The sequence below is a fragment of the Podarcis gaigeae genome (assembly GCF_964106915.1).
Source record: "Podarcis gaigeae genome assembly, chromosome: 13".
NCBI classification, from domain to species: domain Eukaryota; kingdom Metazoa; phylum Chordata; class Lepidosauria; order Squamata; family Lacertidae; genus Podarcis; species Podarcis gaigeae.
The window spans coordinates 15254410-15272247 of record NC_139689.1 but is presented as its reverse complement, the minus strand read 5'-3'; the positions used below and the strand labels follow the sequence as shown (position 1 = coordinate 15272247).

At 42.1% G+C, this 17838-nt stretch overlaps 2 protein-coding genes and 1 pseudogene across 4 annotated transcripts in view; all 3 read left to right on the top strand.

Annotated features, from left to right (window-relative positions):
- LOC310829302 (angiogenin-2-like) overlaps positions 1 to 17838 on the top strand; it is a 98160-nt gene that overhangs the window by 63584 nt on the left and 16738 nt on the right. The window lies entirely within an intron of this gene.
- Positions 512 to 15925, top strand: LOC310829289 (C-type lectin BpLec-like). 2 transcript variants are annotated; one of them, XM_083707591.1, is made up of 6 exons: positions 512 to 727; positions 13501 to 13576; positions 13795 to 13886; positions 14166 to 14306; positions 14540 to 14654; positions 15664 to 15925. In XM_083707591.1, exons 2-6 carry the CDS (start codon positions 13510 to 13512, stop codon positions 15729 to 15731), a joined length of 483 nt encoding a protein of 160 aa, XP_083563717.1. In that variant the 5' UTR covers positions 512 to 727; positions 13501 to 13509; the 3' UTR covers positions 15732 to 15925. The 2 variants fall into 2 exon arrangements, with proteins under 2 accessions (XP_083563717.1, XP_083563718.1); XM_083707592.1 differs by lacking the exon at positions 512 to 727 and adding an exon at positions 12199 to 12316.
- LOC310830436 (ribonuclease pancreatic pseudogene) lies at positions 1618 to 2061 on the top strand (annotated as a pseudogene). Its single transcript has one exon. The product of its transcript is annotated as a ribonuclease pancreatic pseudogene (transcript).

The following is a 17838-nucleotide window of genomic DNA, read 5'->3' as shown; positions in this document are numbered from 1 at the left end:
CTGATAAATTATTGTCCACAGGCTTCTTTCTTGTTGTGTTGCCAGCATTCATTTCCCTCTCTAGGCTCTCTAGAAGTCAACAGTGAAAGCTTATCCATATCTACCCAGAAGAAAACATTTGTTCCATATTTTCTGGCCCATCATCACCCTGGTATAGCCCCGTGCCTTGGTCTCCCCCCGTCATACTTTTGGGAGTGCCTTCTGGATAGTTGGAGGTGTTGAAGTTGTTGGGAGCATTTGGTTCCCTCTCTAGGCACTCCAGAAGGCAGCCTGATGCATATCTGACCCACCAGGGCTCATCTTACATTCAACATGCAGAAATATTAAGATTAAAATTGGTTGGGGCATCAGCTGCTATTTGTCCACCGTTGCTGCACCGTTAGTTGTGGAAACTCTCCAATAAGCCTCTGAGATCTGCACTGAGTGAGATAAACATCAGGTGGATATATATACTCAAGAGTCCCTTGACCAATGAATGAAGTTGAAAAGTAAGAATTTCCCAATTCAGAGCTGGGAGAGTGCCTAACTACATTGGAAGAGATCCATATTTACAAGAAGAGAGCAGTCACATTGCCACTCAAAAGCTTGCGTGCTGAAGAGAGATTCTTCAACCTTATGGAATATAAGTGGGATCTCACTAAGCGTAAGTGATCAGAGGAGACCAGGATAAAGTCATTTCCCACCTGAAAAGTTACTCTTGTTGCTGCCATTCTTTCTTATATATACGGTAAGTAGGAAATCATCTTAATCAGCCTTGCTCTGAGTCTGTTCTTTGCATATAGAGTCCCTTGGTACCTTTCAGTAGTAACAAGATTTGCAGAAATCAGCAGGTGAAGATAAACAATATTACAGTGGTACCTCGGGTTAAGTACTTAATTCATTCCGGAGGTCCGTTCTTAACCTGAAACTGTTCTTAACCTGAAGCACCACCTTAGCTAATGAGGCCTCCCGCTGCCATTGTGCCGCCGTTGTGTGATTTCTGTTCTCATCCTGAAGCAAAGTTCTTAACCCAAGGTACTATTTCTGGGTTAGCGGAGTCTGTAACTGTAACTTGAAGCATCTGTAACCTGAAGCGTCTGTAACCTGAGGTACCACTGTACCTGCTAAGTTTTCTCCACCACTGGCTCTATCTACACCCCTCTCATTGGTGTTTCTTTCCCTGATTATGGAAATATGTTTAATGTTTGTTATTGTGGTATGTATTTTTGTGTCTTTATATTGTAAACCACCCTGTGATCTTTGGATGAAGGGTGGTATAGAATTTTTACTAACAACAACAACAGCTGCATTGCAAAATTCGGGGGAAATGTGAATTTCAAAGGACAGCAGCGTTTTTGTTTGTATTCTGTTTCAGACAGCCTAGAGTTCATGGATTCGCTTTTAAATGTGAACTGAATCTTATTTCTCCCTTATCCCTAATTTCAGCCCACCAGCACTACTACCTGAAGCCTGAAATGGTTCACTCTAGACTTCTACCACCTCATTTTGTATATAGCCTTGTTTTCATCTTACACAAATAGGCATCACTTTAACATTCCCCCATTTATTCCTCCTCCTCCTCCTCCTCCTCCTCCTCCTCCTCCTCCTCCTCCTCTCTGTAGATTCCAAGCCCCCACCATGTGGTCCTCCAAGGTCTCCTGCTCATTGCTGGCGCATCTGGCCATCCTTCTTGGGCTTCTGCTTGTGCGGTCTGGTGAAGGACAGTCCCGAGAAGCTTTTGTTTGGAAGCACATAGATTACCCCAAAAGCTACCCAACTTCCCACCCTGACACCTACTGCACGCTGATGATGATGCAGAGAGGGATGACTCGATATGTTTGCAAAGAGACAAGTACCTTCATCAACGACTTCCCCATAAGTGTCGTGCAAGTGTGCAGAGGGAGAGGGACTCCTTCAAGTAACTACTTTGATAGCACAGACTCCTTCGATATGGTCCTCTGCAGATACACAGGTGGCCCACCTCCTTACAACTGCAGGTACAGTGGCAAACCCGCACACTTACGCATTCGTGTGACCTGCACCGGCAACCATCCGACTCACTATGTGACTCAAAGGACATAGGCAAATGGTGATGCAACTCATCCTCCATCTACAAAAGCCAGAAGCTGTTGGACATTTTGGCCCAAACTCGGTTCTATTATCCTGCATGCTTTCACCTCGATGTATCTCTGTAACATATCCACAATACAAACTTTTGCTTCTCCAAGAGTCATTTTCTTTCCCAGGGAACCCTGGGAACTGTAGTTCTTCAAGAAGCAGCTATGGGAAATACCTTTGGGTGATATTTCTTCATCCCTTTTCCTTTTGGCCTCTATGGGTATCTTTTCCGTCTTTCCACCATGATAATGAAAGCATCACCTGTTGCGTCCCTCTCCTCAGCATTTTCACCAAACAACATCAGATTTATAAGCAGAGGTATAAACATGCCATGTTTGTTCCACCAAGGGATGGATGACAAATTCATTTTGATTCACATTTTAATGTGGCACGACCTAATTCACATCTTCCAAAACTGCATGGGAACCAAAACATTCGAAATACATACTTCTCTGAATTTTGCAGTACAGCTCTTCATCCGAGTTATGCTGACCAAAATGAGTATACAGTGGTACCTCGGGTTAAGTACTTAATTTGTTCTGGAGGTCCGTACTTAACCTGAAGCTGTTCTTAACCTGAAGCACCACTTTAGCTAATGGGGCCTCCTGCTGCTGCCGCACTGCCGGAGCATGATTTCTGTTCTCATCCTGAAGCAAAGTTCTTAACCTGAAGCACTATTTCTGGGTTAGCGGAGTCTGTAACCTGAAGCATATGTAACCTGAAGCGTATGTAACCCGAGGTACCACTGTACTAAGGGAATGTGAGCATAAAAATGCACATATCTGTGAAAATTATATACAGAAATGTATTGTATTCGGGGGGTACTGCTTGCAAAAATGTGTATATTGAGGAAATATGTACTAAAATGCTGATTAACTGGAAATAATAATAATAAACTGGAGCAGGATTTAAGACTGGAACAATGAGAACCTGGGAGAAATTTATATGAACAGATTTGTCCATCCCTATTTGTGCCTTGGCACTAATTTTAATAGCTAGATAAAGAAAGTGTTGCCTCCCTCCTTTCCTTACACTCCCTTCCTACCAATAGCCTAATCTGTCTTTTGTCCTTTTGAGCTGACAGGAATAAAAAACCAAAAAAATAAAAATCTCAGAACCTTCCATAGCATTTCAGCAGCTGAGTCAATGAACTATAGTGACCTCATTGCTACCAGCTGAACCCAGATGTGGAGCATATTTGCAAACAAATACATGCTCTTTGGGTGGCATATTATAATCTGATATTCCATATGCTTTAATTTGATACAATAGTTTCTCTACAATTATCACATTTCCGAGGTCAATTGCTTAAAAATTGCTTTAGCTTTGAAAGGAGGATATATTGGTAGCTACACCTCTCACATAGGTGGCCCACTGCTGCTCTCCAGTGTTCACTATGTGGCATCATACTCCTCTTCTCGTCTCATAGGTAACAACCAATAAGCTTAGTAAACATCATATTGCATACACCAGATGGCGCATATGAAGGGGGCGGAGGGGGCGGATTGCCTGGGCACCACTCTGGGGGTGTGTGACAAGATGGGCCGCTGCCTCCCCCCAGCTGTAGAGTGGCCGAGGGCGCACGCACAACTAATATGGGTGCCGCTCGAGTTGCGTCCGTATGGGCTGCCATGCATGCGCAGTCCGTACGGGGTGCTGCTCACACAGTATCCTTACGGGCTGCCGCTCACACGGCAACCGTATGGGCTGCAGCACGTGCGTAGTCTGTACGGACATTGCGTGTGCATCGCCAGGCAGTTTGCCCCGCCCCTCGGTGCCCCCCGGGTGCCAGAGAGGGTTCCTCCGCCACTGACACCAGGCATGTCCCAAGTCCGTTACGAGGGCCTAGTCACGATGAATTAATCCGGCCCCTGTGGCAGTATATGTCCTGGGGTAAAATCCTTTACAAAGTTCACCAATTAATCAAAAAATTAAAAAGCTCACGAATTAATCCGGCCCCTGTGGTAAAATATGTCCCGGGGTAAAATCCTTCAGAAGCTCACCAACTTTGGGGTAAAAACTTCAATCCTCAAAAAAGCTTCATCAAATCTGGCCCTCTTTGAAATAAGTTTGGGCACCCCTGGCATACACAGATCAAGAATCTACACTACTGTGAAGGGGGGTGACAAGTGTACTGAAAAAAGTGGTTTTAAGGAGGAGGCTGCTGGCTGGCAACCACTTGCAGAATTGTTAAATCATGTGCTACATGCTAAATCATGTGCTATCCATGCTTTCACAGAGAAGACAGTGGTTTTTAACATGGAGAATGCATACCTTGCAAATGTCCTGGAAAAACCGGGGCATCCTGTTGTTTTTTTTATCACGAGAGAATGGCGGCCATTTTGGTTACCATGATCTCATAAGATTTTGTAGCACGATTTTCCCCAATCTTGTGTGGCTCCTCAAAATGCTCATTTTTTGGGAGCCATGGGTGAAAAAAGGGCAGCAACTGTGGCATGGAAATGTGAGAGATTGCAGCAATCAAAATGGCCATTGTGCTTCTGCGATTAAAAAATGGGAAGATGGTGTCTGGGAAAATGGCACCCCAGATTTTGGCTTCCAAGTGCTGGAGGGCTGTGAAGTTGCCAGTCACTTTTAGTACTGCTAAATCAAGTTCCGGTGAGTACTATACACATTTCCACTTTCTCATTTTTGATGGCAGACACCTACCGCTTTTCAATTGGTTACATATTTGTTGTGCCATTTAAAAGGAAGTTATATTCTGCAGAATAATTTTGTGTACATAGGTAATAAACAAATAAGGAAGTTTGCACTAAAAATTAAATTGATTTGCATGCAAACGTAAATTATTAACAACACAGAACTGCATACCTAAACTGCTCATAGTGCTGTTATAGAAGTTGTTTGCTTTCAGTAAATCTAAGAAAGGAACAAATGAGACTGTCAACATGCAAAAACATTAGTAAAAATTACATAACATAAATTCAACGGTAAAAGGTAAAAAGGTAAAGGACCCCTGGACAGTTAAGTCCAGTCAAAAGTGACTATGGGGTTGTGGCGCTCATCTTGCTTTCAGGCCGAGGGAGCCAGTGTTTGTCCACAGATAGCTTTCCGGGTCATGTGGCCAGTATGACTAAACTGCTTCTGGTGCAACTGGACACTGTGTTGGAAGCCAGAGTGCATGGAAACGCTGTTTACCTTCCTGCCATAGCAGTACCTATTTATCTACTTGCACTGGTGTGCTTTCAAACTGCTAGGTTGTCAGGAACTGGGACGGAGCAACTGGAACTCTCTCCATCAGGGAGATTCAAACTTCCAACCTTCTGATCAGCAAGCCCCAGAGGCTCAGTGGTTTAGACCACAGTGCAGGAACACACCCACCCTAAAATGAACTGTATTAAATTTATTTTCTAATTGCGGTGCTCATCTCGCTTTATTGGCCGAGGGAGCCGGCATACAGCTTTCAGGTCACATGGCCAGCATGAGTAAGCCACTTCTGGTGAACCAGAGCAGCACACGGAAACGCCGTTTACCTTCCCACCGGAGTGGTACCTATTAATCTACTTGCACTTTGATGTGCTTTCGACTGCTAGGTTGGCAGGAGCAGGGACCAAGCAATGGGAGCTCACCTCGTCGCAGGGATTGGAACCGCCGACCTTCTGATCAGCAAACCCTAGACTCCGTGGTTTAACCCACAACTCCACCCACGTCCCAAAAAGTGAGAAGTATAGACCTACAAATAAAAAGAACATATATATGCACATAATGGCAGCCAGTGGCATTCTGCAATACACCAATGACCAAACATTTGCCAGCTCATTTCAAAACTACATTTGGTTGATGGACATTTGAGACACACTGAGGCATTTGAGACACACATTTGAGACATTTGTGCAACTGTACTGTTGCATAGCTGCAGTTCCCACCAGTGTTTGTGTGTGTGTATCTCCATTCCAGGCCCAGACCACCCAAGAAGCAGCTGCCTCGGGTGGCAGAATGTCAAGAGGTGGCACCACTGCAGGTGCCCTGTTGCCCCAGCCCTGGTGGAAATTGGTAGCAGTAGCAGTGGCAGCTTCCGCTTCTTCACAGGTGCTGCTTCATAATATTTATATTTCATCAAGGTGATTTCAGTTAAAAGAAATAAAGTAATGGGGGGGATTGAAGGAAAAGTGAGAGGAAGGAAAACAACAACAAAGATACATATACAAATGAAAATATACCCCCCCAAAGAGCAATAAATGATATTCCCATGTGTTATTGTATTATTTGGTATAGTGTTATTGTCCTAGTGCTTATGTAAATGCTAATAGCCTACTACATTTTGTATAAGCTCATTCCAAATGTCATCATATTTATCCATACAGAGTCTGTGCCTGTAAGCAGTCAGTTCATAAATCACCAGTGATGTCATATTGTCAGTTCATCGATGGAAGGGTATCAGATCTTTATTTTTCCAATTCCTCAATATTCCTCCTCTTGGCCACCATCAGGGCACGGAAAATCTATTTCCATTGTCCCATTGATCGTTGCCATACTGCAGGTATATAGTTCAATAAAATATTCTACGCTGAACGATTTAACTTTTTCTGCACAGTCATAGTTACACAGTCCAGCACTTTCTTCCAAAACTTGTTAAGTAAATAATACTGTACAAACATGTATTTAGAGAGGCATTGTCCTTGCCACATCTCCAACACTGAGCTATCTTAGCTAACCCTTTTTTTTATACAACCGTAAAGGGGTCCAATAAACTCTAAATATTATTTTATGTTGTATTAGTCTTAATTTTAAATCTAATGACACCTTAGGTATTGAAGCTAGTACATTTTCCCACTCTTGGTAATAATGGAAGTTCCAATTCTTTATTCCAATCATCTTTTACAGTCTGCATATCAAACTTGTGTATTGCTATCTATAAAAAGTAATTGCTAGCTTTTTATTTTTGAATGAGCTGTCCAATTGCTCCAATATCTCAGGTATCTTGGAAGCTGAAAGTGCTGACGGCCCAAACACACATGTTAGGAGATGTTGCAATTTAAGATATTGCCATTGGGCTACATCTGATACATGATATTTTGTCTTAAAATAGCAAAGGTATAAAATTCATCTTCCCCATCTATCAGTTGGTCCAATGTCAATGCACCTGCTTCCATCCAATTTTTACCTTGTGGTTTGAGGACCCAACCCCCGCAATGTGAAAAGAAGACACAAGGACACGTGATATAAGGTTAATGGGCAAGGAAAGGCCACAACTTTATTGATTACAGCAGTGAAAAGGTATTGGCTTAGGCATTGGATCTCTAAAACAAGTGGGTTTATTCACCAGTGGGTGGAGCCTGTTGATGCTAATCCAACTATAGGCTCACCCCTGATGTCACCGAGGGTCGTGCCATGGCCTCCCGCCAAGCAGGCATCGGACAGAATACACAACCGCCGGATTCCTTTAACGGAATACCCAAAAATTGAAGGCATAGGCGATGGCCACACCTAGCACTTCGACACACCACAACACATTATTCCAATGCCTAAACGCCATCCGAACCGAAAGGCTCGCCGCCAATACCTTCACAGCTGCAACCAATCCCAGATGCTTTTGATGACACTATCTAACCAAATGTCGTTCCCCAGATCCGATAGATACACCCCGTCATTCCGGTATAAGGCTTGGTCGCCGATCCGGATAAATGACTCGGCCATACATGAAGTGCACCCAATGGGCCACTGCCCGATTTACGAGTTTCCTGGTTTTTTCAATGGCCATACAGCTCTGCGCACCGCACCAAAAAGTTCTCTTCAGGAAGGAGGACCAGAACACCGTCGTTCTGGGACACCAGGCTGCAAACGCATTCAAGTCTCTTTTTATGTTCGACAACAAGTCCACACTCCTTCTGTTAGCAAGGTCATTCTCCCCCAATCCAACAGCTGCCAACCACAGAATGCAAACACAGCATGCATATATATATGGGTCTGGTGACTTCTGTTTCAGTGTATCTGAAGAATGTGCATGCACACGAAAGCTCATACCAATAACTAACTTAGTTGGTCTTTAAGGTGCTACTGGAAGGATTTTTATTTTATTTTTTATTTATTTATTTTGTTTCGACTACAGCAGACAGACAGAGCTACCTGTCACAAATTCCTCGCGGCGCTTTTTAGCGAAACGCTCAGAGTCCCAGGTTTCTTTTCAGTGCAGTCTTTTTAATGTGAGCTATATACAAGTATTTACAAAAACAGTCCATACAGAGTACCTGCTCCTTAAGGAAAATGAATACTCTCCACCACAGCACCACCACACCATAGCACAACCACCACAGTTACTGTTGAACAGGCTTACCTTTTTAAAACAGGTGACAGCCAATCACATTAATCACACTCCTGCTGAATCACTCTGACCCAGCACTTCACAGAGTATTGCATCATCCTGTTGAAGCCTGCAGACTTACTCAGTATCCTGCGGATCCCAACACTACCTACCTGTAACTACAGCTATTATGTATCTTCTTAAGGCACATAGTGATAAGGCACATAGCAACAGCCTTTCTTAGCAAGGGAGACTCCCAACAGAATATTAAAAGCACGATAAAACATCAAACGTTAAAAACTTCCCTAAACAGGGCTGCCTTCAGATGTCTTCTAAAAGTCAGATAGCTGTTTATTTCCTTGACATCTGATGGGAGGGCATTCCACAAAGGCAAACCAATAATCCACCTCCCACAAAAAACATTTTAAAATCTATTGAATGTTAAGCAGCCAATGTGTTGTTGAAATAGGACTGATACAAAGCCCTAATATTATGCAACTGAAATAAATTTATGGGTCTAAAATATTCCTACATGGTAGCTAGAAAACTTCATTTGCTGTAGAATGTGGCTGCACGAGTCCTATTGAAGTGAGTCAATTGGATTCTAGGATATCATTATTGCATCAGCAATCTGATATTGGCAATTTTTTTGGGAAAAATAATATTAGCATGTTTAAATACCATGGTGGGGAAAGAGCTAAAATTTTCAGAAGATAACATAATCTTAAACTATATACCTAATATGTGGGACTTGACAATCGGTCAGCATAAATGGATTCTCCATGCTCTCACATCTGCAAAAAGACTGATATATTGGAAAGACAAAAATATGCCTCCCTTTGATCAATTGATAGATGACATGAGAACTCTTGAAACCCATGAAGGGATTGTCCTCAGACAAAGATTATGCATGGAGAAATTGAATGATACTTGGAATGTATTTGTCAAAACCACGGTGACACATGGGTTAACACAGACTTTAGGAAAACAAAAAGTTTATCCATCTACATATATACTATATAGTTTTGTAGCTTTAATTATCTTTTATCGTTATTTTGTTTTAAAAATAAAATAAAAACATAGTTGGTCAAGCGGGCATACACAGAACTGTAAATACCCAATATTTGACATCCAGTATCTGATATCAGATGGTAGTTAGCCTCCTGCAAATATTACCTTGCAGATGTAAATATTTTACTTTGGTATTTTTATACTCCGTATTTGATACTTTTGGCCCAAATCCAGTGAGGATTATAAGGTGATTTTGGGCAATAGCTATTTCAGAGTGCAGGTAGAGGGCCCAGAAGACTGAAAGTTCCCCAGTCTCTAAGAAAAAAGTGACAATAACAAAAAAGCACCACATTTCTCCCCCTTGTTGCAGAGGAAACTCTGGGACCTGAGCTAGCAATGCAGAACTGCCCAAATATGGGGCTAGTCCTATGGATGAGGGCAAAACAATATTTCCTCCTAGAAAAAGCAAACAGAATACATATTTATTTGATTCATTTATAATCCATTTGCATTTGACTTCCATCCCCTTCTTACTTTACTTGGGTCCTCAGTTTTACATAGTCAACTGTCCCTTCTAGCACATCCATGTATTCAATAACCTAATTCCATTATATTTTACTATTTTTTCCTTACAACAGTTATTCTAAACCGGTCAACATTTTTAATTCTCTATGATAATTTTTCAATTTTTTTTTTAATATATTCCAATCATTTTTAAATTGTTAACAATCTCTCAACTTGACCTGACCCAGGGCAGGGAGTACTCAGGGCCGGTTTTGGGTTTGATGAGGTCCTAAGCTACTGAAGGTAATGGGGCCCTCTATATGTCCAGCTGTCCTTTGTCAACAACAAATTGTCACTGTTTTTTGTGTTGAATGTATGCTATATGGTAATTTATGGACATAATAGGTATCTAAAGCCATTTGCACATAACAAAATATTTATTTTATCAAAGTAATTTTTGAACTGAAATACAATTAAGAAGTATATCAATAGTGAAATACAATTAAGATGAAGTATATTAATAGTGAAATAATTATTAAGCTCTAACTTAAAATGATTTTTTATTCATAACAAACTTAAAACAGTGGACCCTCCGGTTACGAAATTAATTTGTTCATGGGGTCCGTTTGGACCCCGAAAATAATGTAAATAGAGGCATGCTTCTGCGCCCGCACATGGCTTGATTGAGTGCTTCTGAGCATGCACACACACCGAAACGTTTGCCGTGGCCGTAACCCGAAGATTCCATATCCAGAAGGGGATACATAAGTAGAGGTATGACTGTAATGCAAACACATGGGCATTTGGCAATAACAAAAGTTCCTTTAGAAACACAGTTTACAAAGACTTATAATCTAGTCTCTAGAAACTTGCTATAACATGAAATAATAATAGGTGTAAATATATATAATAATGAGCAAACCAGTGATATATTAGGGAGCAGACTAGCAGGCGGGGGCTATTACTTACATCATAGGAGCCTACACAACACAAAACACTGTTGCTGTATGTAGGTTTTATTTTATTGGTTTTTAATCTTATATTTTGGAAATGTACATCCAGTTGTTTTTCCTTTAATTTTTTTTGGGGGCCCCCAAGAGAGTTGGGCCCTAAGCTATAGCTTGTTTAGCTTATACGTAAATCCTGCACTGGGAGTACCTGAAGAACATTGGTAGGTAAAGAAGGTGAAGTACTCAGCTCTTCCCATTTTCATGCAAATATGACACATCACCAAACATCTGAATAACAAATGTGTTCAGCTTTACAGAAGTGATCTTCACAAAGGTAGCTTCCCAGAATTTGTGCCACATGGAGTCACCTGCCACAGATCCCTCAAATATGGCTGAGGGTTCTCAAAAGCATTCCAAGGCACACACACTATACATGAAAGATTCAGGTAAGTCTTGTCGAGTGTCATCCTTGCAGCTCATGAAATAAGGGTGCAACTTTGAGGATGTAGCACTGCACCCGGGAACTGTAGTGTGATGGCTTTTCAAGGCTCACAAACACATTAGTTGGAGAAATAGAAAGTAAGATTTATTACTGATAGCAACAGGGATGGCGGAGTATTCTCACAAAGGCTGGGGCCTGAGCTATGGAGCCCAAGGCTTTTATACCTTTTTCCTTAAGCATTACATATTCATATATTGTGCCAGAAATCAGCCGATTAGCCTGGACAGCACCCTTCCTTTGCCCATTAATGGTTACTTCTGCTTTTTCTTGCTAAAGCTTAGCATTTCTGTTACCTTTCCATATTAGGCATTTCCTAGACAATATGCTATAGGCAAGCAAAAAAACCTTTTGCAAAACATCCTGGGTGACAAATCTGGTGACTTCTGTTTCAGTGTATCTGAAGAATGTGCATGCACACGAAAGCTCATACTAATAACTAACTTAGTTGGTCTCTAAGGTGCTACTGGAAGGATTTTTTGATTTCTTAAATTTTATTTAACTTATTTTGTTTCGACTATGGCACACCAACATAGCTACCTACCTGTAACTACAGCTATTATGTATCTTCTAAAGGCACATAGTGATAAGGCACATAGCAACAGCCTTTCTTAGCATGAGGAACTACAACACAGCAATGAGGCACTGCAATATGCTTTCCCTGAGCATGGTTGCCACAAGCAAACCCATTCCACTGGCATTTCCTTTATATACCTTATATAAAGACCTATTTTCTCATGCTGTTTATGTATGTTGATCATATCTAGAGTATTTACTTTCCGAGCACCTGACAGAAAGAAATCCTTTGGATGCTAATACGCAAATTTTGTGGTTTTCAGGGGAATTGGTAATAACCCTTTTCTCTATTTATCCGTATTCCATAGAAGGACAACTGCCCCACCCCTCAAGGGCTATATAAGAATGTAGGCAGCAGCTGGGGAGACAGCGTTGCTTGTGCAAAAATATCCATCACTTGAAGGGAACGGAACTTGGGTAAGTTGGATGTGACCACAAATTCACTTTTGACACTGTGGTCACTGATTTATATTTTGTTTGGGGGCTATCACTAGCAGTACACCCACCCATCCACACCTTTCTGCCAGCAAAGTCCCCCCGAGTCCCCCCAGGGGATTTCCCTCTTCTAGTTCAATCCTAAATGGGATGGGGTGGTGCGAGTTAGTGAGTTGTCTTCCACCTCCAAACATGACTCTAGCCATGGCAGAAGTTATTTGTGGTTGAGGTGACTTACTAGTCATTGGCTCCATTGGGATGGGGGTATTCAATACACCATCTCTAGGCAGGTGTTGAAGAGGACCAAATCCTGGCTCCTCTTTGACAAACAGTGAAACCTTTGATCCAGTGGATTGAAGGCCACCTTCATCCTGAGGACATTCACTTTGGGGAATGAACAGTGGAGGTCTACCTCAGCTCACCAAACTATCCAAGCCCTTCTGCCATTAAAGTTCTAATTTGCCAGAAGATAGGCAACTCTGTTTCTTCTAAACCTCCTGCAAGCACAGCAGAGATGAAACTGTTAGTATTACTCTGCTCATAATATAAAAGTGGATCAATATAAGTCCCCACAGATACCATTCGCTTCAAGCAACTCTAGAAAGGTGGGTATTGAGGTAATATTATGCACACATAAGGTAAAGGTAAAGAGACCCCTGACCATTAGGTCCAGTCATGGCCGACTCTGGGGTTGCAGCTCTCATCTCACTTTATTGGCCAAGGGAGCCGGCGTACAGCTTCTGGGTCATTTGGCCAGCATGACTAAGCAACTCTGGCGAACCAGAACAGCGCACGGAAACGCTGTTTACCTTCCCGCCAGAGTGGTACCTATTTATCTACTTGCACTTTGACGTGCTTTTGAACTGCTAGGTTGGCAGGAGCAGTGACCGAGCAATGGGAGCTCACCCCGTCGCGGGGATTGGAACCACCGACCTTCTGATTGGCAAGTCCTAGGCTCTGTGGTTTAACCCACAGCCCCACCTGCTTTTCTTTCTCTTTCCCTCTTCTTCCTCTAATCTTTCCACTTTTTGGAAGCTCAAATAAAGAAGAATTGTGATTTTAAATATAGAAAATATTTAAAACCCCTTCCTTCCATCATCACTTTGAATGAATGACCATCAACAAATAGACCAGCTGCACTTATGATCTGTTCCTCTTTCCCAAAGGTCAACAGGATGATGGGATTCACCATCAAGTTCAGCTTTTACCTTGGAATTCTGGTCTCCAGTTGTTTCTCAGGAGGTGAGCATAATACCAAATTACCCAGAAGTCTGCTTGGAGTTAAGCAGTCATTAAAAAGTACTTCTTATATTTTCAACAGAGAGTAGCCCAGTTCATGCTATTGAGACAAAGGAGCAGGATTTTCAAAACAGTACCTTTGAGTTTAAAATATCCAATTGTATTCACAAAGAGCAAGCTTCTTACGGCTTTGGTCCTCCCTTTCTCCTCTTACCTTACAGCCAAGGCCAACTCCTGCCCCAGGGACTGGATGCAAAACCAGGGCAACTGCTATGCATATTTCGATTATGAGATGTCATGGTATGAAGCTGAGGTAAGAAGCATGCCTCACCTACCAAACAATAATTGTATGTATGTTTGTGAAATTCCTATCAGAATTTCTGGTTCCCTTGAAGCTGTGGTTTCCAATTAGCTAAGTACTGTGGACCCCCTGTTTTTCAAAAGTCAAGTCATGAACACCCTACTTTTGAAAAAATTGATCTCTCTATTGTAGTTTCTGTTATGGGATTTCTGTATTGAATTTCTCCCTGATCTGTACTGGTGGAATATGATAATGCTGGCAAATCATCTTTAATTTCTTCTCCATTCTTAGATTGAGTGCCAAAGTTATGGCCGTGGGACTCATCTTGCCTCCATTCTCACTGAGAAAGAGGCAGCCTTGGTGGCCAAGCACATTGCCACATACCAGAAAAAACCAAGTCATGTCTGGATTGGGCTCCATGATCCCCGTCAGGTGAGTTGCTTTCACTTACTCTGTGACAGGTCATTGTCACAGAGAAGTGAGCTCTTAGAATCATCATTCCATCCTTATCTTGAAAATCACTCAGGATGAATCTCATACACTACTTTTTGATTCTTTTCTATGGGGTTCCTCCTCTAATATCTCAAGCATAACTGGCAATACCCATGATCTTGGCACTCCTCATTACAAATGATTGCACAATCTATTCCATCTCTTTCATGCAGAATGGGCGTTGGAGGTGGGCTGATGAATCAACCTACAATTACCAAAACTGGTATCCAAATCAGCCAGGCAACTCAGACAACAAAGAGTATTGTGTGGAACTGCTATTTAGCACAGGTAAGGAAGCCATTTGCAGGGACTAATATAAAGAATTGACTATATTCTGTTCTCTTCATCAATTTCCAGGATTTCTACGGGGGGAATTGTTCAGTGGGTTAGAGCATGGTGCTGATAACCCCAAAGTTGCAGATTCAATCCCTGTATGGGACAGCTGCATATTCTTGTATTGCAGGGGTTAGACTAGATGATCCACAGGGACCTTTCCAGCTCTACAGTTCTATGATCTCCCTTTAAAACTAGAACCATCAAAATCAACGCAATCTGGGTAGACTCTAGCAGCTCAAAAGCATACCAGTGCAAGTAGATAAATAGGTACCACTGTGATGAGAAGCTAAATAGCATTTCTGTGCACTGTGGCTTCCATCACAGTGTCTCGTTGTGCCGGAAGCAGTTTAGACATGCTGCCTGTGGACAAACGTCGGCTCCCTCGGCCTGAAGAGAGATAAGCACTACACCCCATAGTCACCTTTGACTGGACTTAACCATCCAGGAGTTCTTTACCTTTACCTTTTACCTTTTGACTCCAAGTATGAGTTGGGTGGATGCAACCCTCAGCCTGGTGCTTCTCTGTTTCAAGGTTCTCAATTTAATATATCTGTAGCCCAGGCCAGCAGTGGTCCCATTGCCAGTCATTTAGGGTCACGTTCAATCACACCACAAGGTGCATGGTTTTTCTACAGTCAGTCGTCATACTTTGACTGCATGTGATTATCATCACTTGCATATTTTATCCAGAAAACAGTGGTTGCCACACATACTATGGTTTGGATCATCCCATCATTTTTCTGCTATGTTTCTTTAAGAAATGGTTAGGCTTAAAGAGCACGTAACACTTTGAAGTGTTGTAGGTGAATGGCCTGTAAATTATTGGTCAGCTAGGGGTCAAGCCTGCTATCTTAGTTCCAATTCCTTATTCCTACTCTAAACTACATGCATTGAGGCAATAAACAACTGGGCAAGTAAATTTTGTTATGTCTTCAATTATATCTTTTGTCTTGAATTTTAGGTTTTCAGGAGTGGAATGATAGAGCCTGCAGCGTTCAGAACAACTTCGTCTGCAAACAAGAACTCTGAAGGAGATGGTACTTCAGAACTATGTCTGCTAGGAAGTTGCCTTGGCATCAGATGCCTTTCTGATATAATTCCCTCCTCCCCCATCCCTCAACATAAATTTCCAGTTGTTAATCATCACTTTCAAAATAAACATCCCTATAGAGATTATCTTCAGTTTTTCCCTTAACCTCAATAAACTTGCTTCCATGCATGTATTTCCTGGTGCACTGCTGTCCTTCTCTGCCCATCCATGCTAACAGCTCCCCTTCTAAGACCACTAATCTCAAGCAGGGGCAATCCTTGAAACTCCCTCCCCAGGGAAGCAAGAGAACTATACCCAAACAGGAGCATCCTAGCACTAAAAATTGCAAGACCACACGCTACCTATATTGTGGGGTGCTAGACCAATTTCCAGCACGCCAAAAGAAGGCTCGAGACAACAAGATGGGTAACAGCTAATCAATGTAATTAAAATAAATTAACAGAACCAATTAGTTCTGGCCAGATGAGCTGGATTAATGGATCTAAACACTCCCATTTCTTGAGCCAACTGCCAGAGTCATGCTTTGGTCATGCAGCAAGGTTCAAGGAAACTCTTCTGTCCCCAAAGTGGCACTGTGTGCTCCCAGTGTATGGACCCAGCATTCACACTGTGGCTCAGCTGACTGACATTCATCCCAATGTGCCTTGCAAGCCAAACCCCACACTGGCTCTGATATTAAATTGATTGTTTCCTAAATCTACTCACCCACCTGGACCAAGTGCCAATGAACCCAATTCAAACAAAAACACCACTACACAGTCACACAGACAACACACAAGAGTTGAAAGAGGCAAAAAGGAGAATACATGGGCCAATTAGTGTCACCCCTCCAAAAATAGGTTTCTTACTCAGTCCCCCTATAAAGGCTCACACTACAAAGGGTGGGAGGATGGGTGTCTTAAAGAAAAGAGGGGAGAGTGTGGGGTGGAAGAAGCTTAAATATCCTGGTCTCCACTTCCCCCTATAGGGCAAAATGCCCTCACATGGTTGCCCACACGCTTTTGTGCTACTCCAAAAGAGGGGGGAACATAAGTTTTAGACCAGAACCCTTCCCCTAGAAAAAGCTGTCTATAACTTCCAGTGCAGCCTGTGTAGGTCTCAGAATAATATGTGGGAAGGGAAGATACAGTGCTTATTGCGGCTATTCCCTGCCTACAAAGTTAATATAAAACTATTGAACATTCTCAGGCACATATCTCTCCTCAAAATCAAATGCTTCCAAATTCACAACAAACAATGATCCTTTGGGAACAGGGGAATGCAAATTCAAAGATCAACAGCTTTAGGCAATTTTAGAAGAAGACAATTCAACACTATTGGAGGGTTTCAAGACCTGCATACCGGAAGGAGTGTCTCCACCTGCATCATTCACCGTGGACACTGAGGTCCATCTCAGAAGGCCTTCTGGCAGTTCCCTCACTGCAAAGTGAAGTTACAGGGAACCAGGCAGAAAGCATTCTTTGTAGTGGTGCCTGCCCTGTGGAATGCCCTCCCAGAAGAAGCAGCAAAATGGTTCACTGTCTTTATGGGTGTCTTTTAAGGAAAATAACAGCATGTGAGTTTATTCTTGATTTGGGTTTTATATGTCATGCTCTCCAAGAGCTCTGTGAACTAAGTTTGGATTTTTAAAAGTGAAATACTGATTTGTATGCAGGAAGATAAAAGAACACAGTTCAGCTTTTTGAAGAAAGAATCCCGGTCCAATTTCTCAACACTCATCACTATATTTGTCTTTCTAACTACCCAAGAGTTCAGAGCCTCTCCCTTTGTTTCCTTAATGGACCATTACCTAACCTGGTAATTCTAAAAATCTACTTGCAACAAATTTAAGAATTTGCTTAAAAATCAAATCTAGTATATTAAATCTGTATGTCTTCTGTTCACCCATCCCTAGTGACATTCAAATCCACCATCTGCAGTGACCATGTTCTGTCCCAATAGCTCTGATGGCATTGTACATCATACCTTTGGCTCAGGTTTAGTATCCTGAAATGAAAACAAGTAGAAGGTCCCAGGACAGTAGTATCCATGGAACAGATCATTGTTCTTCACCGCTTCATCCCCAGAAGTTGTTGGAAGAGATGA

Excerpts from the sequence above, each read along its gene's own strand:
- LOC310829289 (XM_083707591.1), top strand. The coding sequence starts at position 13,510 with ATGATGGGATTCACCATCAAGTTCAGCTTTTACCTTGGAATTCTGGTC. Across the intron at positions 13,887-14,165 it reads TGTCATGGTATGAAGCTGAG|ATTGAGTGCCAAAGTTATGG; the intron begins GTAAGAAGCATG and ends CTCCATTCTTAG. Across the intron at positions 14,655-15,663 it reads GGAACTGCTATTTAGCACAG|GTTTTCAGGAGTGGAATGAT; the intron begins GTAAGGAAGCCA and ends CTTGAATTTTAG.